The 21,748-nt window shown below is 37.2% G+C and overlaps 6 protein-coding genes across 72 annotated transcripts; 4 read left to right on the top strand and 2 right to left on the bottom strand.

Moving 5' to 3' along the window:
* Positions 1 to 155: 155 nt before the first annotated feature.
* Positions 156 to 8,606, top strand: LOC104762787 (uncharacterized). Of its 50 annotated transcripts, none has more exons than XM_087498001.1 (34): positions 156 to 414; positions 508 to 564; positions 769 to 807; positions 928 to 1,020; positions 1,137 to 1,234; positions 1,349 to 1,483; positions 1,568 to 1,620; positions 1,695 to 1,772; positions 1,866 to 1,988; positions 2,071 to 2,099; positions 2,195 to 2,250; positions 2,394 to 2,479; positions 2,584 to 2,644; positions 2,744 to 2,844; positions 2,925 to 3,055; positions 3,160 to 3,263; positions 3,366 to 3,463; positions 3,607 to 3,712; positions 3,823 to 3,915; positions 4,014 to 4,071; positions 4,184 to 4,319; positions 4,615 to 4,668; positions 4,811 to 4,921; positions 5,047 to 5,133; positions 5,236 to 5,316; positions 5,466 to 5,571; positions 5,690 to 5,786; positions 5,951 to 6,146; positions 6,237 to 6,335; positions 6,612 to 6,740; positions 6,829 to 6,886; positions 6,985 to 7,853; positions 7,943 to 8,121; positions 8,296 to 8,606. In XM_087498001.1, exons 32-34 carry the CDS (start codon positions 7,601 to 7,603, stop codon positions 8,407 to 8,409), a joined length of 546 nt encoding a protein of 181 aa, XP_087354127.1. In that variant the 5' UTR covers positions 156 to 414; positions 508 to 564; positions 769 to 807; positions 928 to 1,020; positions 1,137 to 1,234; positions 1,349 to 1,483; positions 1,568 to 1,620; positions 1,695 to 1,772; positions 1,866 to 1,988; positions 2,071 to 2,099; positions 2,195 to 2,250; positions 2,394 to 2,479; positions 2,584 to 2,644; positions 2,744 to 2,844; positions 2,925 to 3,055; positions 3,160 to 3,263; positions 3,366 to 3,463; positions 3,607 to 3,712; positions 3,823 to 3,915; positions 4,014 to 4,071; positions 4,184 to 4,319; positions 4,615 to 4,668; positions 4,811 to 4,921; positions 5,047 to 5,133; positions 5,236 to 5,316; positions 5,466 to 5,571; positions 5,690 to 5,786; positions 5,951 to 6,146; positions 6,237 to 6,335; positions 6,612 to 6,740; positions 6,829 to 6,886; positions 6,985 to 7,600; the 3' UTR covers positions 8,410 to 8,606. The 50 variants fall into 50 exon arrangements, 8 of the variants coding, with proteins under 8 accessions (XP_087354127.1, XP_087354123.1, XP_087354129.1 ...); XM_087497997.1 differs by having other exon boundaries at positions 4,014 to 4,066; XM_087498003.1 differs by having other exon boundaries at positions 2,939 to 3,055.
* A 955-nt stretch (positions 8,607 to 9,561) lies between these two features.
* LOC104762790 (uncharacterized) lies at positions 9,562 to 12,776 on the top strand. 3 transcript variants are annotated; one of them, XR_015588530.1, is made up of 11 exons: positions 9,562 to 10,026; positions 10,267 to 10,480; positions 10,607 to 10,764; positions 10,877 to 11,022; positions 11,124 to 11,183; positions 11,268 to 11,360; positions 11,487 to 11,648; positions 11,725 to 11,831; positions 11,970 to 12,121; positions 12,206 to 12,542; positions 12,639 to 12,776. XR_015588530.1 is itself a non-coding variant. In XM_010486174.2 (10 exons), the coding sequence occupies exons 1-10, from the start codon at positions 9,930 to 9,932 to the stop codon at positions 12,469 to 12,471; spliced, it is 1,455 nt and encodes a 484-aa protein (XP_010484476.1). In that variant the 5' UTR covers positions 9,858 to 9,929; the 3' UTR covers positions 12,472 to 12,776. The 3 variants fall into 3 exon arrangements, 1 of the variants encoding a protein (XP_010484476.1); XR_015588531.1 differs by having other exon boundaries at positions 9,858 to 10,026; positions 11,268 to 11,364; positions 12,206 to 12,776; XM_010486174.2 differs by having other exon boundaries at positions 9,858 to 10,026; positions 12,206 to 12,776.
* Positions 12,777 to 13,305: 529 nt separating this feature from the next.
* LOC104762791 (protein CYSTEINE-RICH TRANSMEMBRANE MODULE 13) lies at positions 13,306 to 14,061 on the top strand. Its single transcript, XM_010486175.3, has 3 exons — positions 13,306 to 13,490; positions 13,590 to 13,746; positions 13,849 to 14,061. The coding sequence occupies exons 1-3, from the start codon at positions 13,445 to 13,447 to the stop codon at positions 13,892 to 13,894; spliced, it is 249 nt and encodes an 82-aa protein (XP_010484477.1). The 5' UTR covers positions 13,306 to 13,444; the 3' UTR covers positions 13,895 to 14,061.
* A 69-nt stretch (positions 14,062 to 14,130) lies between these two features.
* LOC104762792 (NADH dehydrogenase [ubiquinone] iron-sulfur protein 4, mitochondrial) lies at positions 14,131 to 15,774 on the bottom strand. Its single transcript, XM_010486176.3, has 5 exons — positions 15,478 to 15,774; positions 15,263 to 15,351; positions 14,868 to 14,997; positions 14,702 to 14,731; positions 14,131 to 14,381 (listed from the first exon to the last, which is right to left on the bottom strand). The coding sequence occupies exons 1-5, from the start codon at positions 15,631 to 15,633 to the stop codon at positions 14,325 to 14,327; spliced, it is 462 nt and encodes a 153-aa protein (XP_010484478.1). The 5' UTR covers positions 15,634 to 15,774; the 3' UTR covers positions 14,131 to 14,324.
* A 279-nt stretch (positions 15,775 to 16,053) lies between these two features.
* On the top strand, positions 16,054 to 18,274 carry LOC104762794 (telomere repeat-binding factor 2). 14 transcript variants are annotated; one of them, XM_087498390.1, is made up of 7 exons: positions 16,065 to 16,238; positions 16,482 to 16,560; positions 16,653 to 16,899; positions 17,003 to 17,223; positions 17,319 to 17,403; positions 17,474 to 17,557; positions 17,648 to 18,274. In XM_087498390.1, the coding sequence occupies exons 3-7, from the start codon at positions 16,750 to 16,752 to the stop codon at positions 18,005 to 18,007; spliced, it is 900 nt and encodes a 299-aa protein (XP_087354516.1). In that variant the 5' UTR covers positions 16,065 to 16,238; positions 16,482 to 16,560; positions 16,653 to 16,749; the 3' UTR covers positions 18,008 to 18,274. The 14 variants fall into 14 exon arrangements, with proteins under 14 accessions (XP_087354514.1, XP_087354513.1, XP_087354517.1 ...); XM_087498396.1 differs by having other exon boundaries at positions 17,691 to 18,274; XM_087498392.1 differs by having other exon boundaries at positions 16,701 to 16,899.
* Positions 18,275 to 18,302: 28 nt separating this feature from the next.
* On the bottom strand, positions 18,303 to 21,657 carry LOC104763676 (pentatricopeptide repeat-containing protein At5g67570, chloroplastic). Of its 3 annotated transcripts, XM_087498384.1 has the most exons (9): positions 21,028 to 21,657; positions 20,737 to 20,928; positions 20,501 to 20,582; positions 20,196 to 20,387; positions 19,981 to 20,094; positions 19,774 to 19,867; positions 19,524 to 19,681; positions 19,036 to 19,443; positions 18,303 to 18,965 (listed from the first exon to the last, which is right to left on the bottom strand). In XM_087498384.1, exons 1-9 carry the CDS (start codon positions 21,597 to 21,599, stop codon positions 18,381 to 18,383), a joined length of 2,397 nt encoding a protein of 798 aa, XP_087354510.1. In that variant the 5' UTR covers positions 21,600 to 21,657; the 3' UTR covers positions 18,303 to 18,380. The 3 variants fall into 3 exon arrangements, with proteins under 3 accessions (XP_087354510.1, XP_087354511.1, XP_087354512.1); XM_087498385.1 differs by lacking the exon at positions 21,028 to 21,657 and having other exon boundaries at positions 20,196 to 20,396; positions 20,737 to 20,795; XM_087498386.1 differs by lacking the exons at positions 20,737 to 20,928; positions 21,028 to 21,657 and having other exon boundaries at positions 20,196 to 20,422.
* Between the last annotated feature and the right edge of the window lie 91 nt (positions 21,658 to 21,748).

The following is a 21,748-nucleotide window of genomic DNA, read 5'->3' on the forward strand; positions in this document are numbered from 1 at the left end:
TTTTGTCAAACTGTCAGCTGTCTTTTCCAACCGTTATAGTTCTACGAAAACGACGGAGTTTCAACGCACAAGCTCCTAAATTGCCATTTATTTCAAAAGTAAAACTGACAGCTGTCATCTCATTATTTCCTTTTCTTTATGTGCCGCTACGACGCAGTTTCAGCAATCCTCAGATGTGTGTATAAAATATACAGAGACAAAGGCACAAACACAGGAACACTTTTCTCAACGATGACCAAATTTCTTTGATTAGGGTTTGTGGCGAAACAATTGAATTTGTTTTCCCAATCTTCCGATTATGCCGTAAGATTTCTCTTATTAAGGTTTCAGAATCCTGCTCTTGCTTTTACTGCCGCACCAATGCTTTGATTCGTCACGACTTTTGTCAATCTAAAAAGGTTTCGGAAATTTCAGGTAAAGATTGTTCTTTCTTCAGGTAGATATTGTTCTTTTGGTTTCTGAATTTAAGAATTAATTGGGTTTTATATTTGTCTCTTTTGTGATTAGGGTTTCATCCTCACGATCATCATTCAAGTGTTCCGCTTGGGAAAGTTCTTCCAACAGGTACTTATGAATCTAAAGTTCCTTTTTTTTAATTGCTTACATCCTCTCTAAAGCTTGTCTTTTTTCCCCAATCCATCGTGTGTGTAAGTTCGATTTCATGTTCGATTTTGTTGTTTTCATTATAAGTTAGAGAATAATTTGATAAAACGTACACTCACTCACTCACCGTCTCTTCTCTTTTTGTCTTTCTAATTGATGAATTAGGGTTTCCATGGGCGTTTCTTCTTCAACGAGCAAGTTAAGGTATTCAAATTCTAGGGTTTATTATTATCTTTGAATTTAAGTTAAGACATCTTCTCTTGTCTCTTGTCTCTTGTCTCTTGTCTTCTAACTCTTGGCTATCTCGGTTGATGAATTTTGCAGGAGGAATTGGTGAGGATCAGAGTACGTTGCTTGTTTGTTTCCATGGTTGGTGTTTGGTTCTTCTTCTTCTGGTTTGACGACAGCCAAGTTCAGGTCTTTTTAATCAATTCTTAGGGTTTCTCTTTTTCTAAGTTGTTGTTTGACTCAAGACTTTTAAAATTAATTAACTACATATATGGTTTTAATTGTATTATGTATATGTTGTGCAGAGCAGGTCAGAGAGATGGATTGAAGAATGAAGAATTATACTAAACTCTGCTTTATCCCAGAGAGATAGATGGATTGAAGAATGAAGAAGATCACTAAGGTAAGTTTACTCTCTTCTTCTCTGTTTCGTATTTTTTTACTTGGATTTTGAGGTTTACCAAGTTATACTAACCTGCTTGATGCTTCTGATGCTGTTTTCTCTTTCTCGTTTCAGCTGATTTTGTGACCGGCGTCTCTTGGACTGCCTCTAGAGCTTCCCAAGGAGTGTAAACATGGAGAGGTTTCATGCCTGTCCTCCAAAAGGTGAAACTTCGTGGGGCTTTTTAAGCTCCTCTCTAAACCACTAGAGGTTTGCTTCTCTGATTGGGTTTAACTTCCTTTCATCTTTATAACTTACTCAGCTTGTCATTATTAACTTACTTTGCTTCTTCAGGCTGGTCAATCAGAAGTCAACTTCACCTTTCTGCTTCATAGCAAGATTTGAAGGTCTGATTGCCAACTAATGTTTTGCTGCATCTTTTTGGTTTTTGTCTTTCTGATATGAAATCCGTTTTTTGCAGGATCAGATGCGGAGAGCCTCTGATGTGTGCTTTGCTGAGGTCACTCGAGTCAGATTCAATTCTCCTCATCCATAAGTTGTGAGTCTAATTCAGCCCTTTAAAGTTTATTCCTCGACTAATATCTTCTTCCTATTTTTGAATGGATTTTGTTGTTGCCTCTTCCTTCTCTAGATGATGCAATCTTACACAACGATGGTCAAATCGTATTCTGGAGATTGGATTGGGGTTTGTTTCTGAAGTCCAGAAAGACGACGACGATATCTATGATATTGTTAATCATCTGGAGAGTATTGGGTGAGATATGTTTCTCCACCTTTTTAATTTCTTTAAATCTGTCTTGTTACGTTTGGTTACTAACGAGTTATTCTCATTTTAGGTTTTAAGAATGCTTCACATGAGCGAGTGGTGAGTAAGACCTAGTTTCGTTTCTCGCCTCTTGTCTGTTGTTTCATATGTGAATGCTTGGTTTCTTCTAAGGCTCTTCTTTGATTTTCTCTCAGGAGGTGGGTGAAAATTACTGTCAAAGGATCACAACAAGCAGCATGATGTTGGAGGGGTAAGTTTGCAGTCATGATGAGACTTGCTTTTCTCTACTTAACTTTGGTATGATGATGCACATTCGTTATTCGTTCTGTGTTGCTTATGTTTTCCCTGCTCACTTTCTCATATGGTGTGTTGGTTTTTCTTTGCTTTTCATAGGTTTCTTTCGGATGCTTGCCATGATCTCACTTTGATGGTTGCTGCAGTAGCGTCTTTACCACTTGGGATAGAAGAAAAAAACAGAGGTTTGTCATGTAATCAATTTAATTATAATCTGTCTCTTTTCCACTTTCACAATCCAACCTTGGTCTTACATAATCTTTGCCTATTTGGAAACAAATATCCACAGGGTATCAAAGAAGGATGGTATGATGGAGGAAGCATTGCCTCTGCAGGCATTCTTGTTACAGGTACGCTGTTTGTATTCTATATATATCATGAAAACGAATTAGTTTCAGAACGGGACCTGTATCAGTCATATACTAAGATGAGCTTCTGTACATCTACAGATCTGGCGACACCATCCAATGTAGTGACAGGAATCGCAGGAGCCATTTTGACAAAGCTAGATGGTGATTCAAGAGGTGGTGCTGCTTTGAGTGTCAAGGAGGTTTGTGTTCTTCTTCTTTGATCAGTTATGTCATAGAAAGTTACTTAATCAACGTTTTATGTTGATAGTTTACTCTTTAGTTGGGTGTCGATAGGTATCAGGAAAGCCAATTAAACTGGTAGGACGTGGAGAGCGAATGAAGGATCTTGAACCCTTTTATCCAAATCGAATGGGAGATGTGCTTTCATTTGTATAGAAGGCAACATAAGTTGTAAGTTCTTTCTCAGTAAACAAAACTTTATTTTTCCCTTCCCCTCACTCTCTCTCTACACTGAATTCTTCTTCTTCATCTGTCTTTATTGATGCGTCGAGAAGATACTGATGATCTACAGAAGAAGATAATGAATGCAATGTTCTGACATCAACGATTTTGCTCTCTCAACAAGTAAAACAGATTGTGGAAGCTTCAGGAATTGCTGGTAAGCATGTCAATGTTGATTCTCAGGTTTGGTTTATTTTCAGTTTTTTTAACATCACGTTCTAGTTTTTTGCTTGATTGATCTTATCTCAGTATTTTGCAGGATCTTACTGTTTTTGTTTGCTAAGAGATCTGTGATAGCATATCACGCGAAGGCGCACACACTAGTTTCATCTCTTCTGTGGTATCTGATCTTCTACGGTAAGTTCTTTTTTTTTTTTTTTTTTTTATGTTTCTTCTGAGGTTTTACCGTTTGATAAATTAATTGGTATGCCAGTCTTATCTCCTGAAGCGAATGTTAAAATTTTGTGCTTAACTGTTTGGTCCATAAATTCTTGATGCAGGTTTATCGTTAGAATTCATCCCTCTGGCTTATGGTAGCTTATAGAATTGCGATGGTAAGTGGTAGGAAGGCTATTTTGCTGCCTACTTGACAATCCTCAGCCTCAGGTATAGTTAAATTTTTAATGCTTTAGCATCATCTTTACAGATCTTAGTAAGCTATTATTTTGATTATGTGTGTTGTGATTTGATGTTGTTTCTCACTCTCTCTCTTACAGAAAAGCTTGAAGGAAGGAGATTATGATGGGATGTTTTTTGCTCTCTAGACAACAAAAACAAAGTGTGGAATCGTCCGTGAGGAGTTGCTTATGGTATAGTTTAAAAAATATTGATTATTTGGGATTTGATTCTCTCTGTTCGTCTTCTAATTAAACTTTCCTCTCTGACGGCACTAGTTATATTATTGCAGGATTCGGTAAGTAATAAGAAGGTTACTGTAGTGCTACATGACAGTCCTCAGAGGCATGGTTAAGATTTTTAAAACGTTTTAGCATCATGTTTTGTTTTTTTTATAGCATTATTATTCAACACCGCTTGGTTATGACTTATGAGTGATCTTTTTTTTTTTTATTGTTACAGGTGCATCCGTATATGTAGCTAGTTACTGGGAACAGGAACTCTAAACGAGAAGCTATCATGGTTCTTGGACGAGGGAGGTCTAGGCACAATTCAAATTGTTGAAGCTTGTTGCCATCTATGCTCTACCATTACATAGGTAACTCCCATTATATAATTTGCTTTAAGTTGTGTTTTGATTTTACCCACATGATTACGGATTGCTCTCTGTTCATGTTTTGCTTTTGCTCTCTCTCACTCTCTCTTTATTCACGACTCTTTAGCTCTTCATATTTGGGTATGTTTTTGTAAGCTCTTAATTCTTCTTTTAATATTTCTTAGGAGTTCTCACCATTTGTTAAATTTAATTGGTTATCTCACTCTTATGTCCTGAAGCTAATGTTAAAATTTTGTGCTTATCACTCACTGTTTGGTCTTTTAAATTCTTGATGCAGGTATATCGTTAGAATTCATCCCTCTAGCTTATAGTAGCTTCAAGAATTGCGATGGTAAGTGGTAAGAAGGTTATTATTGTACTGCTACTTGATAATCCTCAGGTCTAGTTAAATTGCTAATGTTTTAGCACCATGTTTACAGATGTTAGTAGCTATTAGTATGATTTGATCTTGTTTCTCACTCTTTTTCTTACAGAGAGCTTGAAGGAATGAGATTATGATGAGATCTTATTTTTGCTCTCTCAACAGCAAACACAAATTTTGGATCGTGAGGAGTTGCGGGAAGCATGTCAATGTCGATTCTCAGGTATGGTTTCAGTGTTTTAACATCATGTTCTTGTTTTGGTTTAGATTTCCCTTATCTCAGATTTTGCATCATCCCCTTGGTTATGATTGATCTTATGCTTTTTGTATTTCGTTTCTCTCTTTCAGAAAAGCTTGAAGGAATGATATTATGATGAGTTCTTTATTTGCTCTCTCAACAACTAAAACAGACTGTGGAAGCTTCAGGAATTGCTGGTAAGCATGTCAATGTCGATTCTCAGGTTTGGTTTATTTTCAGTTTTTTTAACATCACGTTCTAGTTTTTTGCTTGATTGATCTTATCTCAGTATTTTGCAGGATCTTACTATTTTTGTTTGCAAAGAGATCTGTGATAGCATATCACGCGAAGGCCCACACACTAGTTTCGTCTCTTCTGTGGTATTTGATCTTCCGCTGTATGTTCTTCTTTATATGTTTCTTCTGAGTTTTCACCATTTGATATATTAATTGGTATGTCAATCTTATCTCCTGAAGCTATTGTTAAAATTTTGTGCCTAACTGTTTGGTCCTTTAAATTCTTGATGCAGGTTTATCGTTAGAATTCATCCCTCTGGCTTATGGTAGCTTCAAGAACTGCGATGGTAAGTGGTAACAAGGTTATTGTGCTGCCTACTTGACAATCCTCAGCCTCAGGTAAAGTTAAATTTTTGATGCTTTATCATGCATCATGTTCACAGATCTTAGTAAGCTATTATTTTGATTATGTGTGTTGTGATTTGATCTTGTTTCCCACTCTCTCTCCCTCTTACAGAAAAGCTTGAAGGAAGGAGAAGATTATGATGGGATATTTTTTGCTCCTCTAGACAACAAAAACAAAGTGTGGAATCGTCCGTGAGGAGTTGCTTATGGTATGGATAGGTTAAAAAATATATTAAAAAATATTGATTATTTGGGATATGATCCTCTCTGTTTCGTTGGGAATTTACCTAATTGGTATCATCATCAACTGTTTTGTTCTTTTCGTCTTCTAATTAAATTTTCCTCTCTGACGGCTCTACTTATATTATTGCAGGATTCGGATTGTTTTTTTTTTTGTGTTTCCAACGGGACTTGTGGAGAGCATACTGAGCTACTGGTCATTTGTTTATCTTATACGTGTATACACTACAGGTAGCTGATTTTTTCACGAATGTAATTCAAAGGGTTGCATCTTTTGTCACACGGAAATTTTGCGGTGATCAGTTTCAATGATCAAATTATTGTTAGAGGTAATTTATTTAGTTGAGCTAATTTATTTATTACCGATCTCGAATCCTCTTCTGTTGTCTGATTTGTTCATATTTCTCTGTCTCTTGCAGATTTTACGCGATGTATATAGTTTTGGTGAGCCGAGCACTCAGAGCTAAGTCTCTCTGTGACAAATCATCGCCCTTGCTTGCTTCTTTCACCCTTTCCAGGTTTTTTTAACTTTTCTTTTGTCCATCTAGCCCTTTTATCTTTTTATTAAAAAATAAGACATCACTTTAGCAAGTTGGTGTTTTAAAATCTAAGATTAAGATTATCTAGGTGCCGCATCGGCCAGTTTCTATGAGACTGAAGAAAGTTTTAGTTGATTAGATGTTGAAACGGTTTTTAGTTCTGTTTAGTTCTCTTTCTGCTTACCAAAGTTGATGTCTGATTGTGATCCATTTATAAAGGAGTGTTCATCTGATTTTGTGTTTTTGTTTTTGCAGATTGAATCATTCCATACCTTTTGCCGAGGAGCTATCTGGTGTGAGCGAAAAAAAAGAGTCATATTAGTAGCTGCAACAATTTCTTCACAATCGCTGCCTTCTGTTGCCAAGAAAGAAGAAGTTACTTCTGTAAGGACGTTAATTGTCTCTTAATCTTTCTTTCGAGTTAGCTTTTTTCATTGGTGCTTTAATATGACTTCTTATTCTGTGATTTCAGGTTTCCAACAACCGACTCAAACGGAGTTAATGGGTCTGATGAGGAATCAGAATTAAAGGTTGGTTTACTTGTTACTTGCTACTGAACCTTGTTTTGCTTAGTTAGGGTTTACTTGCTACTTACTACTAAACCTTGTTTTGCTTAGCTCTGTTGCAGATAAGGCTTAACAAACAAATTGGTAGAGGCTTCCACACCTCTTGCTCCTTATTTTGCTTAGCTCTGCTGCAGATAAGGAAGATATATGATTCATGGCTCTGTTTCAGATATGTTCCAAGTATTGGTTTTATTCAAAAAAAAATACTTCATAATTCAAGAGAATTAAACATGTTGTTAATCAATTCATTGGTTGCAATATGCAAGATCCTTAATACTAACATTTAGTAATTATAATTCAAATGTCATTATCATTACTAAACATCAAAATTAAAAATAAAATAGATCGACCACCCCCAACCACTTTATTTATTCTTCCTCATTGTGGTCTAGTCGACATCTTTTTTATTTACGACTCTCTTTGTTATGTTCTTTTCTTTCTCTTCTTCATCTTTTTTTTTATATCTAAAAATAAAATTACAAAATTCGTGTGTGTGTTTAATCCTTTTGTATCAATCTCAAGCGACCTCTTTGTCAAACCTGACAAATTCCAAATGATGAAGAATCCTGACGTCACTATTTATTAAAACGAATACTACGTACAAAACCTTTTTCTTATTTTATATATACTACTCCTTTAAGTTTCAGAGGAACCCAACAAAAAATAAAAAAGACAATAATGGGGAATTGTCAAGCGGCGGAAGCAGCGACGGTTTTGATTCATCATCCGGCGGAGAACAAGGTGGAGAGGATTTACTGGTCGGTGACAGCGAGTGTCGTCATGAGATCCAATCCCGGTCATTACGTTGCGGTGGTTGTGACGTCACCTACTATGAAGAACGAGAAAGGATCTCCATTGAAGCAGCTTAAGCTCCTTCGTCCTGACGACACTTTGCTCATCGGACATGTCTATCGTCTCGTCAGCTTCGAAGGTATACATTGTAATCTCTGTTTCTCTGTATTTTCTTCTGTTCAAAAAAATCCTCTGTTCATTTCTTTTGTTTTTTTTTTCGTCATGCAGAGGTTTTGAACGAGTTTGCGACGAAGAAGTGTGTGAAGCTTGGGAAGTTACTGAAAGACGGAGGAGGGCTTGACTTGACGAAGAAGAAGAAGAAACACAGAAAGAAATTGGATCAAGAGACGGGCCGAGTCAACCCGAATTCTGATTCGGATCCGAACCAATATGGCGCTAATGATGCGGTAAGTGCATGATTATTTTCTCATACCACGTCCAATTTTGTTTTTTCTTTCTGTATATTGTATTTAACATCTTTATATATATGGCTGGTCCTGGCCACATTGCTTTCATCGTTTTGTCCTTTCATCATTATGAATCCCGTACCAACGCTTAATCTAATTCGACCGATCTTATAGGTGTCTGGAGAAAACGGGGGAGATGGGTTTCTTAGGAGGAGTCACGGCGGAGGAAGAGGTGGTGGTGGGTGGAGGCCAGCTTTACACAGCATTCCGGAATTTGGATCCTCATGAGCGCTCTTTAAAAGCCGTAGATATTCTTAAAGCAACTATCCGACAACTTTGAAAGTTTAATGTAAAGCGATGTTGTGTTACTATTTTGTGTTGCTTTAATGAGTTCAGTCTCGACAAAATATTTTCAAGAACTTTAAAATCGTTTCAATTGTTCTAATATTTGAAGGAAAATTGAAATATCGAGAGAGTTTTTAATATATTGGAGACAAACGTTGGTTTTGTATTGCATTACAAGGCCGATCCAAAAATTACGCACATCAACGAAATAGTGTTGTTGAATTTTTAGGTTATATGTTACTTTAGGTATGCTGTATGCATAGTATTTTATCAATCCATAATCTTGTTCAAACTTTTTTTGTTTTGTGACGTGATACCTTCCAAATAATTGTATATTTGTTACAATCCAAAGACTGTTTTTCTTTTTTTTTTTGGCTTAAATGTTGTGCCCTATATCATATGTACCGGACCTATACCGATTTTCTTTTTTTCTTTTGCAGATTCAAGATTCCAGTAATCGTTTACTACCTTAAACAATGTATTTAATATTTGCCAAAAAAAGTGATGTATGTAATAATTAAAATGTAAACCGACAGTTCGTATACAGTTGGATATGGTTGTTGTGTTCAACCTAATTAGTGTTTTTTGTTTGGGTGCCTAGTTAGATTTTTACGTCATATATCGTATATCCTAATCCAATCATAACGTTTCATGCGAAGATGTTAAGCATAAACAACCGGTCAACTAACAAAATGATAAGCGTTGAGCGAGTTTTAAGGCAATGTTCATTATTGGATCATTAGGCAAATGGTAAGAAAGATGTAAATGTAGTTTGCTTTTTTAAAATATGGATGGCAGCTCATTTGGTCGGCCTTTTTTTTTTTTTTTTTTTGTGTGTGTCAATCATAGTTACGCAGTCAATAATTCAGTCGACTAATGCAACGTTTCCATTTGTTCAGTTAACTCGACGTAACGTAATCAACGGTTCAACCATTTTCAGTCTCATTAATAGTCGACCATAAAGATCATCGAAGCAACCATATTTTAAGCAACACGCATTGGACGTAAGATTCTCACATACAGACTTAATTTAAATCCCACCAAAAAAAAAAAAACTTGATTTAAATTGCAGCTTACGGCCAAACGAACGTATACAGACGAATATTGTGTCACATTTGCGAATACTCTCCAGTGAAATTTTAAAGCCTACGTTGAAACTTAGAAAAAGTTTGACTACTTCTACTAGCTAGCTAGTGTTTTAATTTTGTCGGTATTGTTGAACACAAGATAAATTGAATAAACCGGGAAGGAGGTGATGAGTAGGCCATAAATGGGCTAGAAAAGGCCCATTTAAAATTACAAGGCCGACTCGAGAGAGAGAATCTACGGTCACGATTTTTGTTCTGTTCAATTACCATAAATACCCTCACGGTTTATTCTTATTTGCGTTGAATTCAAGTCCGCGCCCTAAAACTTTTATTTTTTTTTGTTGGTCGGTCGTTCTTCATCAAACCCAGAAACCGATGGGTGGGTTACGAAACTTCGGCGTCGTTATCGGAATTATCTTGCTACATCTCTTTGCTTTCGCCTCTCTTGTTTCATCCAATGAACTTCAACTCGGTAAGCTTTTCTTAGTTTTCCATACTGTGCGGGTTTGGTTGTGAAATTTTAGAATTTAGGGTTTATCGCTCAAGTAATTTTGAGTACTTGAGAACTCGAATTTGATTAATTTTGTGTCCAAGAATCTTTTTTTTTTTAGTTCTCGTTAGCAACTAAGACGAATTCGTAGTATAATTTTTACTAATTTTCGTATTTTGTATTTTGTGCTGTGGTTAATTTCTTGTAAACCTTATGGGACAGTTGTGGGAGAATCCAGGGAGCTTCAAGTGATTCCTAGTTTAGAGGTTAAGGGTTCACCTGGATTGAAGCCAGATAGAACAACTCTTTGTGAGAGGATTCATATCCATGGAATTCGAAGGTTTAAACATATTGACAAGTATGCACATTCACTCAAGTTGGTGGTTAACGTGTCTACCTCTGGGAGAACCAATAACTTTGACGTCTGCTTCCACCGGTGAGTCGTGTTTCTTTTGCTGTTGGACTTGAATTCTTGATATTTCTTCACCTTGGTTTAGAATATATGGTTCGGTTATCATAGATCCAAATCACTAAAATGTTTCCATGATTTGTATTTTTGAAGGAATTTGTCGCGTGCAATTGGAATGTGCCCTCAAAGTCGGTGGGTGAAAGCCTCTAAAGGATCATGGGTTCAGACAATGTCACCCTTCGACCACAAAATCCTTGATTTGAGAGTAGCTAGCTCTAACAAGGTTACTCTGGAAGTGTCTGCTGTAGAAGGTGCTTCTTTCTTGTTCTGTTTCCTTTTATTGCATTGTCTAAGTAGCGTTTTCTTTCTTTTTGGTTTTGCAATTTCTTCTACTTTTTTAACTTATCAATTTTGGCTTTGCAGAATTATATATTCATCGCATAGTATTCTTAATCGTTGGTGCTGTCTTTTTGGCTTCGGCTTCTACACTGAGTCAATCTTTAGTGTTTTACTATGGTAGTGCCATGGCTGTTGGTATTATCCTTGTCGTGTTGCTTGTTCTCTTTCAGGTGACTTCATTTTTTTTTTTTTTCATTTTGTTTATCGTGTTGACCTGTAGACGAGAGCGTACCAAATCTCTGATTTCGCCTTTGTAATGTGATGTGTACAGGGAATGAAGCTTCTACCAACTGGACGGAGTTCGTTTGCATTGTTCATATACTCATCCCTGGTGATTGTTTTTTTCTTATTCCCCCGCTTTCTCTGAGCTCCTTGTTTTTATCTACTACTCACAAGATTGTTTCTATGTTTCCAGCTTGGTTTGGGAGGTTTTCTTCTTCGCTACGTACCTGGATTGTTTCAAACTCTGCTAACAGAGATGGGAATCAACGAAGAAATGTACACACCTGTATGTAAGTTTTGATAATGTCAATACATTGCAGTAGTCGTAGTATTAGAGGTGTATCTTGGATCAGGCAGCCTTTGTTGTTTAAATCTCATTTTAAAGAAAAAATTCTGCATTTTGGTTTTGTAGGTGGCGATTTTTGTGGGGGCGTTTCTATCTTTGGGTGGAGCATTTTTCGGATTTTGGACTGTGAGAAAACTTGTTCTGACTGAAGATGGCTCTATTGACGTTAGCACAGCACTCTTTGTTTGTTGGTCCATTCGAATAATGGCTGCGGTTTTGATTCTTCAGGTTTTTTCCATGTTCCTTAGACTATACTTTTCCTTTTAACCAGTTGATCCTTTTAACAAGAATTTGTTGTTTACAGAGTTCCGTAGATCCTTTGCTTTCTGGAGGAGCACTGATATGTGTAATTCTTATGTCATCGACTTTAAAGAAGATCACCAGATTGAAGTTTGTTCTACGCTTATTCTTGTGAGTTGCTGCGATCAATCTCTTTGATCCGTTTTCTTCAACAAACCAAACTATGTTTGTTCTCGTTCGCTTGATTACACAGCATCCATATCCCTGAAAATTCACAATTTTAAATGGAAGTTGATTTCTTTTGCACAGGATTCCATTGGATTTACTGATAGGAATTTCGGAGGCAATTCGTGATGCTGATATACCATCTGTCCCTGGATATCTTCATGACTTCATGCAAAAGAGTCCTGATGCTTCTGAATTTCGTAACGGTGTGAATTATTATGCTTCTCCATCAGGAGGTTTGTTTTATGACATCTCTCTCAAATTACAATCTTAAACTTATCTCAAAACCAATAACAAGCTGAGGTAATGGTTCTTTTCAGGAATCAACAACGGGATGCGAGAATCTCCACCATCTGAAGCAGATACTTTTCCTTCCTCTTTCCATAGAACTCCTGAAAGGAGCAAACTGACAAAAGAAGAATGGAAGAAGCTCACCAAGGATAGCACGACAAAGGCGGTTCAAGAATTGGTGTCTTCACCTGATTTTGGCAAATGGGCAGCAGCAAATGCGGATAGGATCAATATAACTCCGAGAAAAGACTCTCGTAGGAGAGACCGGCCACGGAAATGGCTGGGTTTGTTCTGAAGCAACCGGTTTTATACTCTCAAAACAGAGAAAAGGAACTATTTTTGTAGAGACAGAGAGAGCTCTTGTAGGTAAAGTTGCTTTCTTCTTTTATGACTTGGTTAGTGTTTTTAGCTTTTGTGGATGAGACCACGATTTGTTGTAACGATCCTAATTGGTTTTTTTAGGTTGTCATGTTTCTGTGTAGACAATGCAATGAGCATGCTTTATCCTTTTATGGTCTTTAATGGGTTCTACTTTTTATGATGATATAATGTGAATCCTTTGGTATGGATATTAATAATATTCGAATAATTATTCTACTATTATCGGTGTCATGGGAACATGGACTAACACATGTGGGTGGATAAAAGTCATTATTTTTCTCGAATTCTGAAATTTCCTCTCAAATTTTTTTTAATTGAAGCGAGGGAGTTTGTATTTCATTTGTTTTTTTACTTCTCTGTTATTATATAGTACAAGGAAAACGATGATACAGAAATTTGAATGAATTTTATCAAAAAAAAAAAAAAATGATTTCTTTAATTTAATAGCAATTCCAACAATTTTTATGGGTTTGTTTAATTAAACAGATACTCATGCAAGCATATTGAGTGATTAAATTGTGAAAATACTAGATAGGATAGGACATAATTATTAATTCTCGAAGTAGCTGAAAATAAAATCTTGTACGGTCAAGGGTCAAGCACCAATGATCACCTAATTTTCAATGTAATTTGTTTTTCTTTTTTGACATAACCAAAAAAAAAAAAAGATTTTATTTTCAAAGTAATCTTTATGATGCAAGAAAGACTATTTTACTTTTATTTTGTTTAAAGGAAAATTTCTGCTTTTATTAAATAAAAGAACAATGAAAAGGAAATATTTTAATATTCCTCACCCGCATAGCTTCGCTATAAAGGAAAGAAACAGAGATTGATTGCTTAAACAAAGAGAGAAAGAAAAAGAAAAGAACTCAAAAAGAAGAAGAAAGATGTATCATCAAGAACAACATCCTGTCGGTGCTCCTCCTCCCCAAGGTATTATATCTTTATCTTTTAAATCTTGGGTATTCTGAATCGTTTTTTGATTTCTCTACTCAGCTGGTTTAACTTGCTCTTTAATTCCGGTTTATGAAGGTTATCCTCCCAAGGACGCTTATCCTCCGGCCGGTTACCCTCCAGCCGGTTATCCTCCCCCGGGATATGCTCAGGGATACCCTGCGCAAGGTTATCCTCCGCAGCAATACTCTCAAGCTCCTCAGCAGAAGCAAAACGCCGGTATGCTTGAAGGATGGTACGTTCTTGATCCTTTTCTCTCTCTTCTTCTTTTTTTTTTTTTTGCTTCTTAATGGAATAATATTGATATGTCTTTGCTCTGTTTCAATATACGTCACAGTTTGGCTGCTCTCTGTTGTTGCTGTCTCTTGGATGCTTGTTTCTGATCGGTGGATTTTACAGGAGCCAACGATTCTATTTCATATATTGTAATGTAATGTTACAAGACTAAAGATTTTGTTGTCTCGTTCAACAATCTCTCTTCTGTTGTTATCTCTTTTCAATTCGAATTTGTCTTTAAATTTTGGTGTTTTATGGATAATTGTTGCCCATCTATCTCTCTCTCTCTCTCTCTCCTGTTGTTACCTCGAGATTATTGAGAATTAAACCAGTATAAACAAAATGATCAGAAAACTTTATGAAATATTAAAGGAGTGTGTTTCATCATCATCATCATATTATTGGTAATAATAGGGAAACATAAAGGAAGAATCCAACCATGGATAATGATTCTTTCAAACAAAAGTTTGCAGATGCGCTAAATAACAAATAAATATGATCAAATGAGGTTTCTCCTTATGCTCGAGATGTAAAAGATCAGTTTTCTGGTTGAGGAAGGCCTTTCCACTTGAAGTTGTCCGAGTAAGACTTGGCCTGCAGTTGGGTAGTTGATGGGGTTAGGTAAAAACTTCTATCTAAAGACTCTTCTACCAATAAATCAAAGGAGATAAAGAGATGATCTTCTCCAAACTATAGAGATTATAGCAAACCATATCTGATGAAGCACACTGAGTTAACTTAAATAGGTCCTTAATGGCACTAATCTCAAACTAGTGAGTGACTCATATATCCACCAATCTTTTAACATTCAAGGGTTCCTGTAAACCTCCAGCTTAGGCTTACACACCCCATATGAGTAGAGCTAGTTAGTCTCACAACTCACAAGAGGCATTAGCTAAAAGATAGTTACTAACCTTCAATAACGGCGTTTTGGGCTTCTTGACCTGCCATGAGTCACATGTGCGTTTTTTTCAGTACTCAAAATTTATATATTAAGGCCTCTTAAAACAAACCATGTGATGAGATTATAATGAAGAAGGAAACATGAGATTATAACGAAGAAGAAAACATCATACATACCTTATAATCCCAACCATGACGCTCAGCAAATGACTTAGCAGCTTCTTCGGAATCAAAAGCAAGGGCAGAGTCTCCGACATTGGCATAGGGGTCACCTGTAGAAGTCCATCCCATCAATGGATTCTCCCACCTACAAATATATCAATGCCATAGAGAAGTGATGTCATTACTCATCAAGCTTAAAACTAATACCAGAATCTATCGGTCTGTTAAAGCTGAATCCAATTGAGAAGTGATGGACTCGAATGGAGCATTACAATGATAGGAACTTAACTCATAACACCCAATATAACAATCGTTAAGAGGCCATAACATGTATCTTCAGGTGAATCCATAGATGAGCCAAAAACAAAAACTGAGAAATGAGGGAGGTATGAATGAAAAAAGTATCATACTTTAGGGTGGAGACGAAGTTAATCTTCCATTTCCCAAGTTTTCCAGATCCTTGCTGGGTAGCTGTTCTAGCAGGTGAGTATATTATCACCTGCAAAATTCCAATTCAATCTCTTAAAGACGATTCCAATTCAATCTCTTAAGACGAATCTCCGATCACGAACCCTAATTTATGAACTGAATTCTTAAGAAACGAAGAAATCGAATGCTCACTTACCTTCCGAGAAAGATGCTCTTCAGGGATTCCAGAGACTTTACCGATCTCACCACGTTTGTAATCCGATTCAACCACCGCGTCAGTGGAGAAAGGCCGAGCGACACGTCGAAGAGCCGTTACGAGACGGCTAGTCCCTTGAGTAGCACGAAGCGCCATCGTCACGTCAAAAGAGAAATCTGGAAAATTTCTGAGATTTTTTTTTATTTTTTCGCTTCGGGTTTCTTCTTTTCTGTAGATTTTAGGAACGCAAAGAAAAAAAAAAGTTAGAAAACAGAGAAATTTTTCAAATCAGCCCTTACATTTTACTAACATTATCATATCGGTCTTAGTATTATATAAAAAAAACTTTAATACTCCCTCAACTATCTGTGAGATCAGATAAACCCAAAATCCTCCTATTTCACTGTAATTCAAAGAATTACAAGGTTCATGTATGTAGAAAAATCTGTATTCTAGTTAGGTGATTTATCTAGGTAATAGATTTTATAATGTAATTTGATAATAATTGGGGCAAATTTGTGAATTAGGAGAAATTAAGGGTTACATCTTCTTTAGCTTGAATACAAAAGAAAGCTCAAGTTTATTTTCTTTTTCTCTCTCGTTTGTATGGATATATTTCCTTGTACTACTCCTCTCTGGTCTTCTTCTTCGTTCGTTTCAGAGAAGATTTACATTTGATCTATGAAGAATCTATAAAAAGGAATTAGCTTTCATCATCAAGTCTCTCTCTTAAAAACTCTCCTCTGGTTCCGTTTGATCTGGCATGCTTCTTCTCCACCCCTCCCTCATTGCTGTTTTTTTTTTTTTTTTTTGTTCTCTGAATTTTACATTTTTATATATATATATATATATTCCTTTGATCGTCCCATATGATTTTGGTTGATAATTTCGCTAATTGTTCTGATTATTGGCTGAATTTCCAATTTCCTGTTGATTTGCGACTTTGTTAATGGAATTGAAATCACCCTAAAACATGTGATTTGATCCTTTTTTTTGTTGGTTAGGAATGGCTGGAATCACTCGTTGATTTGTTGAATTGAGCTTTAGGGCGTATCTAGTTCCTCATCACTTCTTTGGATTTGTGTAATTACATTTTTATGCTGTGGCTTTTTACAATGGCATTGATGCTGTTAAGTTTCATAATTTAGTATTTTTGTCCACAAACACTTTTTCAGAGATTCTAAGGGTTTTTAGTGTTTTCCTCTCTTGGCAAAAACAAGAAGAGATTTAGCTTCTTTAGAAGAAAAGTGCCAACTTTTGTGATAATTGTGGATGGGTGCCCCAAAGCAGAAGTGGACACCAGAAGAAGAAGCAGCTCTTAAAGCTGGAGTTCTTAAGCATGGGACTGGAAAGTGGCGTACCATACTCTCGGATCCTGAGTTTAGTTTAGTCCTAAAGTCTCGCTCTAATGTTGATCTTAAGGTAATAGAATAGAAACTCGATACAAGCAACTTAATTGATGGGTTTTTGTTTGAGGTTGTGAATGTTTGTTTCAGACTAATCTTGATAGTTCAAAGCGTAACAGGATAAGTGGAGAAATATAAGCGTCACAGCGTTATGGGGTTCAAGGAAGAAGGCTAAACTTGCGCTTAAAAGGACTCTACCAGCCACTAAACCGGATGATAACAACACAGCTGTTAGCATTGTGGCTTTGGCTAATGACGATGAACGGGCAAAACCAACTTCACCTGGACGTTCTGGTGGTGGATCACCACGAGCTTCTGCTTCAAAGAGATCAATTACAAGGTTTGATTTTTTGCCAAGCCCTGACTCATGCACCGGATAAAGACTTTTACCTTTGTTTTAAAGATTTGATCTTGAGCTATTGTCTGTTCTTGTAGTTTGGATAAGATCATCTTGGAGGCAATTACCAACTTGAAGGAACTACGCGGTTCTGACAGAACATCAATCTTTATGTATATAGAGGTAAGTCCACCGTTGGGATTTTAATGTTTCTTTGGGGGTTGCTGCATACTTAGCAGCTGTAAACTTTCAGGAGAATTTCAAGACTCCGCCGAATATGAAAAGGCATGTGGCAGTAAGATTAAAGCATTTATCATCAAATGGAACATTAGTTAAGGTAAATACGCAACTTTTGAATGAAGATTCATGATTACAACACTTCATTGCTTTCATCATTATCAAATGCTTGGTGATTTTTCACTTTCAGATAAAGCACAAGTACAGGTTATCTTCTTATTTTATGACCGTAGGAGCAAGACCGAACCCTCCTCAACTCATTTTGGAAGAAAACAACAAGAAAGACCCACCAAAACCCGAGGAGAACGGCGCCAACAGTCTCACTAAGTCCCGAGTAGACAATGAGTTACTTATGATAAAAGGTATGACAGCTCAAGAAGCTGCAGAAGCTGCAGCAAGAGCAGTTGCAGAGGCAGAATTTGCTATCACAGAGGCCGAAGAAGCAGCAAAAGAGGCAGAAAGAGCAGAAGCTGAAGCTGAAGCTGCTCAGATCTTTGCTAAGGCAGCCATGAAAGCTTTGAAGTTCAGGATCCGTAATCATACTTGGTGAAACAGAAAGAAACAACCATCTCGGGGAAGTTCTCTAACAGAGCAAGCCATAAATATATATACATAGGGGTTTTAACGGTTTCTTATTTCAGTGTTGGGAGATATCTCATCACCTGCAGAGTTTAAAAGTTGTCATACCTTTCTGCTCTTTTTTTTTGGTTAGTAGCAATGTAAATCCGCAGTTTGATCACATATATGTTCTTTTCTCCGAGTCTCTGAGATTCTGTAAAACTGGTCTTTTATTATATGTGGATGATCTGTTAAGTAACCTTGAAATTGGGTTGAGGAGAGATGAATAAGCAAATAAATTAAGATTTTGTTTAATCTTTGTAAGATAGTAGCGAAATCATATCGAAGATTTTGAGAAAGCATTTTCAAGTCTCTTTCTTACTACTCTCTTCCCATTCTTTCAGAATGTCATAAACTGAAAGCGAATCAGAGTCACTAGACTCTTCATCATCATCAATCTCGAGTTCTTCTAGGCCCAACGTTTCGAGTTCAGTCTCTGTAAATTCCCAAGCTTCACCATTAGCATCATTATCTTCCATTGCTATATCATGAAGAAGCAAATCTTCCTCAGGCTTCTCGCTCTGACTTTGAGTTGTTACATCTATGGCTAACAATGGTTGTGGTGAAGAAGAAGAAGACCCACATAGAGACTTCAATGACTTTGAGAGGTTTGAGACCGTTGGTTCATTTACATAATCACAGTCAAGGAGATGATCGGAGAGTTTCTGAAGATTCTCTCGAGTAAGCCAGTCTTGATGTTCCTCGAAAAGGTCAGTCCATTCTTCTTCACTGATCTGGAAAGATGCGAGAGCCACAGCGTTAATCAGAGTGATGGCTCTTTGGTAATCACCTTTAGCTGTTGCATGACACAACAGTTCAGTGAAAAATAATGGGTGAGGGATTTCTCCATCTTCAAGAACCGCATCGAAGGCATGCTCTAGAAGACTCCACTGCATTAACAAACAAAATTAGACAAAAGTTTATGCTTTCATAAACACAAACTATAAGAAGATTTGTTACCTTCCCGGCTCTTGATGCTTCTATAAGCAATGATGCGTGTTTTGTTTGATCCATTTGGTAACCAGAAAGAATCATCGTCTGATACACATGCTCAAAGTATTCCCATTGCAGTGATCTAGCTGAAGCTTCAAGCATGAAGCTGTATGTATACTCGTTTGGGACTAGATGAGTCTCTTTTCTGCTGACAACCTCTTCAAATAATTCTTTAGCTTCTGAAAACATATCATTCCTTCCGTAAACTCTAAGCATCATGTTCACAGTTCCTATATTTGGGTCGCATTTATCTTCCATATACTGGAATATAGCCATGCAATCATCAACATGACCACCATTCAATGAAGCCGCTATGAGTCCTGTGAATGTAATCTCGAGCGGCTTGCAATTTTCAAGTCTTTTCATCCTCCCCACCTGCAGTATTGCATTCTGAAGAAAGTTAATTTCGCGGGGTTCTCCGAGAATCGAAGAGGGTAAAGTATGAGAGAACTTGCCTCGAGCATTGCATCACCCCAACGCCCATTGTTGCACAGACAGCATGCCAATTCATAGTAAACTGAACCTGTTCCTATAACTCCCTTTTGTTCCATATCTCTGACTGCTTCAACAGCTTCCTCGATTTTGCCTTCTCTCCAGAGAGCTCGGACAAGAACTGAAAAAATCAAGCATGCACTATAAGCATCATATCACCTTATAGATACCAAAATGAAGAAACCTAAAAAAACAGAGAGAGTCAATAGATACCCTTGTATGTAATTGCTTTTGGAGCTTCGCCACTGCTTTTCATCTTCCTAAAAAAATTGTGAACACGATCATACTTCCCTGACTCCAGCATAACCTGTCAAAAAAGACATCTTAAAGACAGCTCCTTGAGGGAACCCACAACTACTACACCGCATCTTACTTAAAATTATGTTAACCATTTTGTTTGTTGGAAAACAAGAACGCTACCTCCATTGCAAGCCCATATGTAGCTCCATTAGGCCTCAGACCATTTTTTCTTAACTCTATAAATACCCATGAAACAGCCTTCCATTGGAGTGTTGGAACACAAGCGTTCAGAATCTGGGAGCCAGTTAAGCCAAGAATGGATCTAGCAATTAGATATACTCATTCGCTGCATAAAGATATGTAAAAAGTTTCAAAATTCAGAAATCCACACTTACAGCATTGTACACAACCAAGTCGGGTTCAAGCACAGGATCCCAGTTCTTTTGGCGCAGGTTCTTCATTAGTTTCGTCGGTTTCTGCCTCATACGCTCAATTACTTTCAGCAAATCCTTCAACAAACCCGCTTGCCCAAGTGTCACAACAATACTGTGATATGCCGCCATATCAGGATACAACTGGCGATCACCCTAAAGTGACTAAGGAATGAGAGTTAATCCAAGAACTGCAACGAAAATGCTATAGTACGATGTTCATCTCTATCAACCTCATCATGAATTGACTCAAATCGGAAGCTACTTACAAGCATCTGATTGAAAATCTGAAGAGCTTCCTGAGGCCTCCTCGCAAATCCAAGAACGGACAAAAGCTTGGTGTAAACAAACCTGTAGAAACCAGTGTTGTATTCAATCAGAAAACAAGCTATATACATTCAACCTCAAGAAACGATAGCCACAAAAGTTAAAATCTTTAAATCATCAGTCCACACTCCATAAAATCAATGAACAAAAGGGGAACTAAAAGGCCAAGAAACACCACCTGCTCCTAAGATGTTTACGCTTCTTATCAGAATACACCCAATAAACAACAGAGGAAGCTTGTTTCCAGCTCTGTTTACGTCCCAATCGATCAACAATCTTAAGCATCTGATCTTCAGTAAACTGAAGCCCTGATTGGTTCATCATCCTCACAAACTTCCAATGCTTCTCAGTGATTTCTCTACCACTTAATCTAATGAACACAATCAACCAAACAAACATAAACAAACAATTTCTTCAAAAAGTCAAATATTTTCCAGAAATTGAAATCAACAAAAAAGAGTGATCAAACCTATCAACGAGAACTCTAACTGCTTCTCCTTCGTTACGCCACCGCTTCGCAGGATCAAACTCTCTGTCCATATCATAGTCTTCCACATCAACGTCGTCTTCAAGAACCCAACGAAGATCCTTCTCAAGTATCTTCTTAAGCTCTTTTAGATTCTCTCTCTTCAGTTCACGACCACTAACCTCTTCTCTCCTGACACCACTAACGAGCTCCTTCAGCTTCACTCTCTCGATTCCTTCCCATGGATTCCCAACCATTAACCCACCGTCGCCGCCACTTTTTCCAGAAATCGACCTCGTGAATTGCTTGTATTCCCGCCTTAGGGTTTGAAAACGAGCTTCTTCCTCCATAGATTGTTTCTGCGCCTCCGTATACACCTCCGCCTCTGACTCCGTTTCGCCCTTGGTTCTACGGTTGTGTTTTTGAATTTCTTTCTTTCGGAGATTGTTCAGGATTTTAGGGGTTGGATCAACACCGTACTTGAGAAGCCTCCGTTTAATCTTCTCCATATCCGGTTCAAATTCCGGTGTCACTCTTGCCGGAGATTGGGAAAATCTCACTACCGAAGCGTCCATTGTTGCGAGAGCGGATAGTGCAAGTGAGCGTGTAAAGCCTATAGTAGTCCTTTATTTTATCTTGTTGCTTTTTTTGAAAATATCCCGTTTTTGGCCTGAAGTTTTTCAAAATTACGAAATACGCCAAGTAGTTTTTTCTTCTTTCAAAA

This window comes from Camelina sativa, chromosome 18 (assembly GCF_030686135.1).
Source record: "Camelina sativa cultivar CO46 ecotype springtype chromosome 18, ASM3068613v1".
Lineage (NCBI taxonomy): Eukaryota > Viridiplantae > Streptophyta > Magnoliopsida > Brassicales > Brassicaceae > Camelina > Camelina sativa.